Source organism: Emiliania huxleyi (genome assembly GCF_000372725.1).
Source record: "Emiliania huxleyi CCMP1516 unplaced genomic scaffold EMIHUscaffold_62, whole genome shotgun sequence".
In the NCBI taxonomy this organism is placed as follows: Eukaryota; Haptophyta; order Isochrysidales; family Noelaerhabdaceae; genus Emiliania; species Emiliania huxleyi.
In genome coordinates, this window is record NW_005197351.1 from 142,761 (window position 1) to 146,991 (window position 4,231).

General features: G+C 67.9%; 2 protein-coding genes across 2 annotated transcripts in view; both read right to left on the reverse strand.

Moving 5' to 3' along the window:
- EMIHUDRAFT_214623 (hypothetical protein) overlaps positions 1-225 on the reverse strand; it is a gene marked incomplete at both ends in the record, with an annotated part of 3,113 nt that extends 2,888 nt beyond the window's left edge. The window contains one exon of the mRNA XM_005763691.1: positions 139-225. Coding sequence (XP_005763748.1) covers positions 139-225 — 87 coding nt within the window. The remainder of the gene's footprint in view (positions 1-138) is intronic.
- Positions 226-2,151: 1,926 nt separating this feature from the next.
- On the reverse strand, positions 2,152-3,115 carry EMIHUDRAFT_437607 (hypothetical protein). Its single transcript, XM_005763692.1, has 3 exons — positions 2,757-3,115; positions 2,423-2,684; positions 2,152-2,348 (listed from the first exon to the last, which is right to left on the reverse strand). Exons 1-3 carry the CDS (start codon positions 2,831-2,833, stop codon positions 2,292-2,294), a joined length of 396 nt encoding a protein of 131 aa, XP_005763749.1. The 5' UTR covers positions 2,834-3,115; the 3' UTR covers positions 2,152-2,291.
- Between the last annotated feature and the right edge of the window lie 1,116 nt (positions 3,116-4,231).

A 4,231-nucleotide genomic window follows, 5' to 3' on the forward strand; every position in this document is an offset into this window, starting at 1 on the left:
TGCGGCAGGGGTGGTGTTGTGTGTGTGTGTGTGTGTGTGTGTGTGTGTGTGTGTGTGTGTGTGTGTGTGTGTGTGTGAGGAGGGGGGGGTGGGGAGACCAGGCGTCTCGACTAGATCTCGATGACGCGCCTCGTCGACAAGCTCGGCGAAGGCGGCGGCGGCCGCCGCCTCGTCCGGCATGTTGAGCAGCCTCAGGAGCGCCACATCCTCCATCTCGAGGATCATGCCTATCCCCCGCAGCGCTCACTCACACAGCTCGGTCCGTGACAGGCAGTGCTGCGCCTCCCTCAAGGGGGGGGACTGCCAGTCATCTTGCCCGCGTGACGGCTGTCGAGGTGCTGCAGCACCTGCCCCCAAAGAACGAAAGGCGTGGAGACACCCGGCTCGCAGCCCCCCGAAGCGCCGTCTCGGGCAAGCGGCGACGGTGCAAGTGAGTCATCTCGCCGTATCTCCCCAGATCTCGACACGATGCAGTGAGCCGTTCCTCAATGACCGCAGCGCACCGCGTACACGCGCTCGCCCAGCGCCTGCTCGCGCTGCTCCTGCCCCATCACCAGCAGCCCCGCCGCCGTCAGCGGCGCCGCGCGCATCGACGCGAGCACCGCCGCCGCCGCCGCCAGCCGCGCCTCCCTCCGCACCTGCTCGCAGCGAGAGGGATGGGCAGCCGCTGCGCAAACCCCAATCGCATCGACAAACCTCTCCCTCCGCACCGAGCCCCCCGCCTCGAGGTCGCCGCTCGGTCCCCGGGGCCGAGCGTGCACCGCCAGCAGCTCCGCCGCCAAGCCGCTGCCGCCAAGCCCGCTGCCGCTGCCGCCGTCGCCGCCGACACCGAAGCAACCGGCGCCGCCAAAGCCTGCGACGCCAAAGCCTCCGACGCCAACGCCTCCGACGCCGGATGCACCGCGGGCGGCAGCACCGCCCGCGGCAGCACCGCCCGCGTTTGCGACTCCGTGGGGTTCGAGCCCCACGGTGTGGAGGCCCCGGTGGTGGCTGTCGGCGCTCAGCCGCAGAGTGCGCTCCTGGGCGCGCCAGATCTCGATGTTCTCGTGTGCGAAGCTGAGCACTTTCCGCCGGACCTATTCACACCCGAAGGTGTGAAGAGGCGCTGCTCACAGCTCCTCTTCGACGTCGGACAGCTCCTGAGACTCGACCTGTTCACGGGTGGAGGTGTGAAGAGGCGCTGCTCACAGCTCGGCGGACAGCCGAGCCTCCCTCCGCGCCTCCTCCTCCTCGTCTACGGCCGCCTCCGACCCTGCCTCCTCCACCTCCTCCTCCGCCTCCGATTCCTCCTCCTCCTCCTCCTCCTCCTCCTCCTCCTCCTCCTCCGCCTCCGCCTCCGCCTCCGCCTCCGCCTCCTCCGCCAATGCAGCTGCTTCTGCCTCTTCCGCCAATGCAGCTGCTTCCGCTGCCGCCGTCGCCTGTGCTGCCGCAAGAGCAGACGCCTCCGCCGCCCTCGCCTCCGCCGCTGCTGCCTCCTCCTCCGCCCTCGCCCTGATCGCCTCCGCCTCCGCCTCCGCTGCCTCCTCCTCCACCCTCGCCCTCGCCTCCGCCTCCGCTGCCGCCCTCACCTCCGCCTTCGCCAACGCCCTCGCCTCCCGCGCCCTCGCCTCCGCCCCCGCCTCGCCGTCGCCTCGCGACGAACCCTCTGCCAATGCCAGCAGCGCCTCCATCTCTGCCATCAGCCCGTCGCCAGCCCCGCCCCCGCTCCCTCTCCCTCTCATGTTGCACGGGTTTGCCCGGCCGCCGTCAAAGGCCCCGCCACCATCGACAGCCGCCACCGCCGCTGCGCCCGCCGCCGCCGCCGCCGCCGCCGCCGCCGCGCCCGCCGCGCTGCCCGCCCTCGCCGCCGCCGCCGCCGCCGCGCCCGCCGCGCTGCCCGCCCTCGCCGCCGCCTCGAAGCTCGCCTGCTCCAGCGAGAGGCGCCGAGATCAGCCGAGATCGCCCGAGATCGCCCGAGATGAGCCGAGAGCAGCCGAGACCGGCTCGGGGCTCGCGCCTGCACCATCGCCCGCTCGTGCCTCGCCCTCGCGGCCTCGAGAGTGACGGCGAGGCGGTCGGCGGCGGCTCGCGCCTCCTCCGCCTCCGCACTGCTCCCCTCACCCACCTTCCCCTCCCCCGCCCGCTCCCGCTCAGCCGCAGCGGAGTTCGCGTCCAAACGGCTGTTCCGGAACTTTCTCCGCACGTCGCGCGAGGAGGCCGCAGCGGAGGCCGCCGCCGACCCCTCCCTCTCGCGTCGCCGCGCGGCGGCGGCGGCGAGCGCCTTGGCCGACAGCGGCAGCGCGCTGGGCAGCTCACCGCTGCGCAGGGCAGTGGAGGCGGCCAGGGCATGATCCTCCAGTCGGTCTAGCCTGCAGGAAAGGGTCCGAGAAGGGTGTCCGAGGAGGCTCCCGCGTGCCGTCTTCCGCCTGTGGACGAGTCGCGCCGCTGCACCAGCCCCTCGCCGCCGCCGACCCTCCCGCCGAGAGCCGCCTCGAGCGCCTCTAGCCGCTGCGGCAGTCGGCTCTCCCCAGCCGGAGGGCAGCCTGCAGGAAGGGTCCGGGAAGGGTCCGGGATCCAAAGGCGGCCTCTTCCGCCCGGGGCGGAACCCGCGGCCCTCAGCGCCGAGGCTCGCCGCCGCGAACCCCTCCAGCCGCGAGAGGCGGGCAGGCGCCGACTTGCCGGCAGCCGCCTCAAACACACTCTGCCTACAGGACGGTTCCGTGCGGCGTCGAACGCCCAGTTCCGCCGGTCCGGCGGCCGGTACAGAGATGCGCTGCCTGCCGCCCCGGTGCAGAAGCAGCTCTACTCTACCGCGAGCCTTCCTGAGGGCGGCCGTCGCCGCCTCGTGCCCCATTGGCAAGCGAGCGCCACCGAGAGAAAGGAGGACGTCGCTCGAGCGGAGCACGCCGTGAGCGAGTCCACCCTCAAAGGTGGTGACGACGACGGCGTACTGCGTGCCGCCCAGCCGCACGCCCCACTTCCCGCCGTCGCACTCGAAGGAAAAGGAGAGGACGCACGATGCCACATCGTCATCGCACACAGGCTCGGCTCGACCTCGACTGCCACGGCTGCCGCGGCCTCCAAGGCCACGTCCGCGACCTCCCCTTCGTCCGCGACCACCTCTTGCGAGGGCTGGGCTCTGGCCTGGCATATGGGCGCAGGACTTGAGGGGCCAAGTCGGCATTTGTTTTTCTCCAAATTTGCTCCACAGGCCTGTCCATCTGTGTTTCGCCTTCCCATCAATCAATCAATGTCATCTCAAGGGCCAAGGCTGCGCTGGCGTAATGTGCCGACGAGAATGGCGACACATTGCCGACAAAAAGCACTAACCCTGTCAGCAGAGTCCTCCTACGGGAATGTACGGAAGAGCTACATACACTGAGAGAGAGAGGAGAGAGAGAGAGAGAGTATAAGCGGGAATGTACGTAAGAGCTACATACACTGAGAGAGAGAGAGTCACAGCGTGGCCACTACCATGATGGGATCTTCACCAAACGAAACAAGTTCAACCTGCTTCTCCACGAGACATTCGGCGGCGGCTTCTCGCCGCTGCAAAGATCAACCGCCTTGCGCGCAAGGCTCAACGCTCGGGCGTTGACCGCACCGCGTACCCTCCCCACTCCCGCCTCTCATTTGTGTCACACCACGCGGAACGCATCTCCATCGCTTCGGTGAAGGGGGTGAACCGTGCCATCCTCGATCGCCGTGCAAAGCTCGCTTCCGAGCTCTCACGCCGCGCGTAGGGCCCTTACGCCCCCACAGCAAATCGGTTTTTGCCCTTAAATAGTGCGATTTCCCACCGAGGTCAAGCGAAAAATCGTTCACTAAAAATCGCACTATTCTCGACGCGCGTCGAGATCCAAAACTGCCACAAGAGGTTCGAGCAGCGTGTGGGTCGTGCTAAGGTAAGGTAAGGTAAGGTAGACTTCTCCACACACACGAGGTGGTGGGGCAAGGGGGGGCGACCCTCGCGTCTCCACGTCTAACGACAGGAGCCCCACGGCATTTAAAGTGCAAGGCCCGGTGCGCGTGGGTGAGCGGTGTGTGTGTGTGTGTGTGTGTGTGTGTGTGTGTGTGTGTGTGTGTGTGTGTGTGTGTGTGTGTGTGTGTGTGTCCTCAGTGTGTGTGTGTGTGTGTGTGTGTGTGTGTGTGTGTGTGTGTGTGTGTGTGTGTGTGTGTGTGTGTGTGTGTGTGTGTGTGTGTGTGTGTGTGTGTGTGTGTGTGTGTGTGTGTGTGTGTGTGTGTGTGTGTC

What these genes read in the sequence shown, in the direction of transcription:
- EMIHUDRAFT_437607 (XM_005763692.1), bottom strand. Translation starts at nt 2,833, where the DNA reads ATGGGGCACGAGGCGGCGACGGCCGCCCTCAGGAAGGCTCGCGGTAGA. An exon ending in CTTCTGCACCGGGGCGGCAG is followed by an intron (nt 2,685 to 2,756) that starts GCAGCGCATCTC and finishes ACCGTCCTGTAG; the next exon opens with GCAGAGTGTGTTTGAGGCGG. An exon ending in GGCGAGGGGCTGGTGCAGCG is followed by an intron (nt 2,349 to 2,422) that starts GCGCGACTCGTC and finishes CCTTTCCTGCAG; the next exon opens with GCTAGACCGACTGGAGGATC.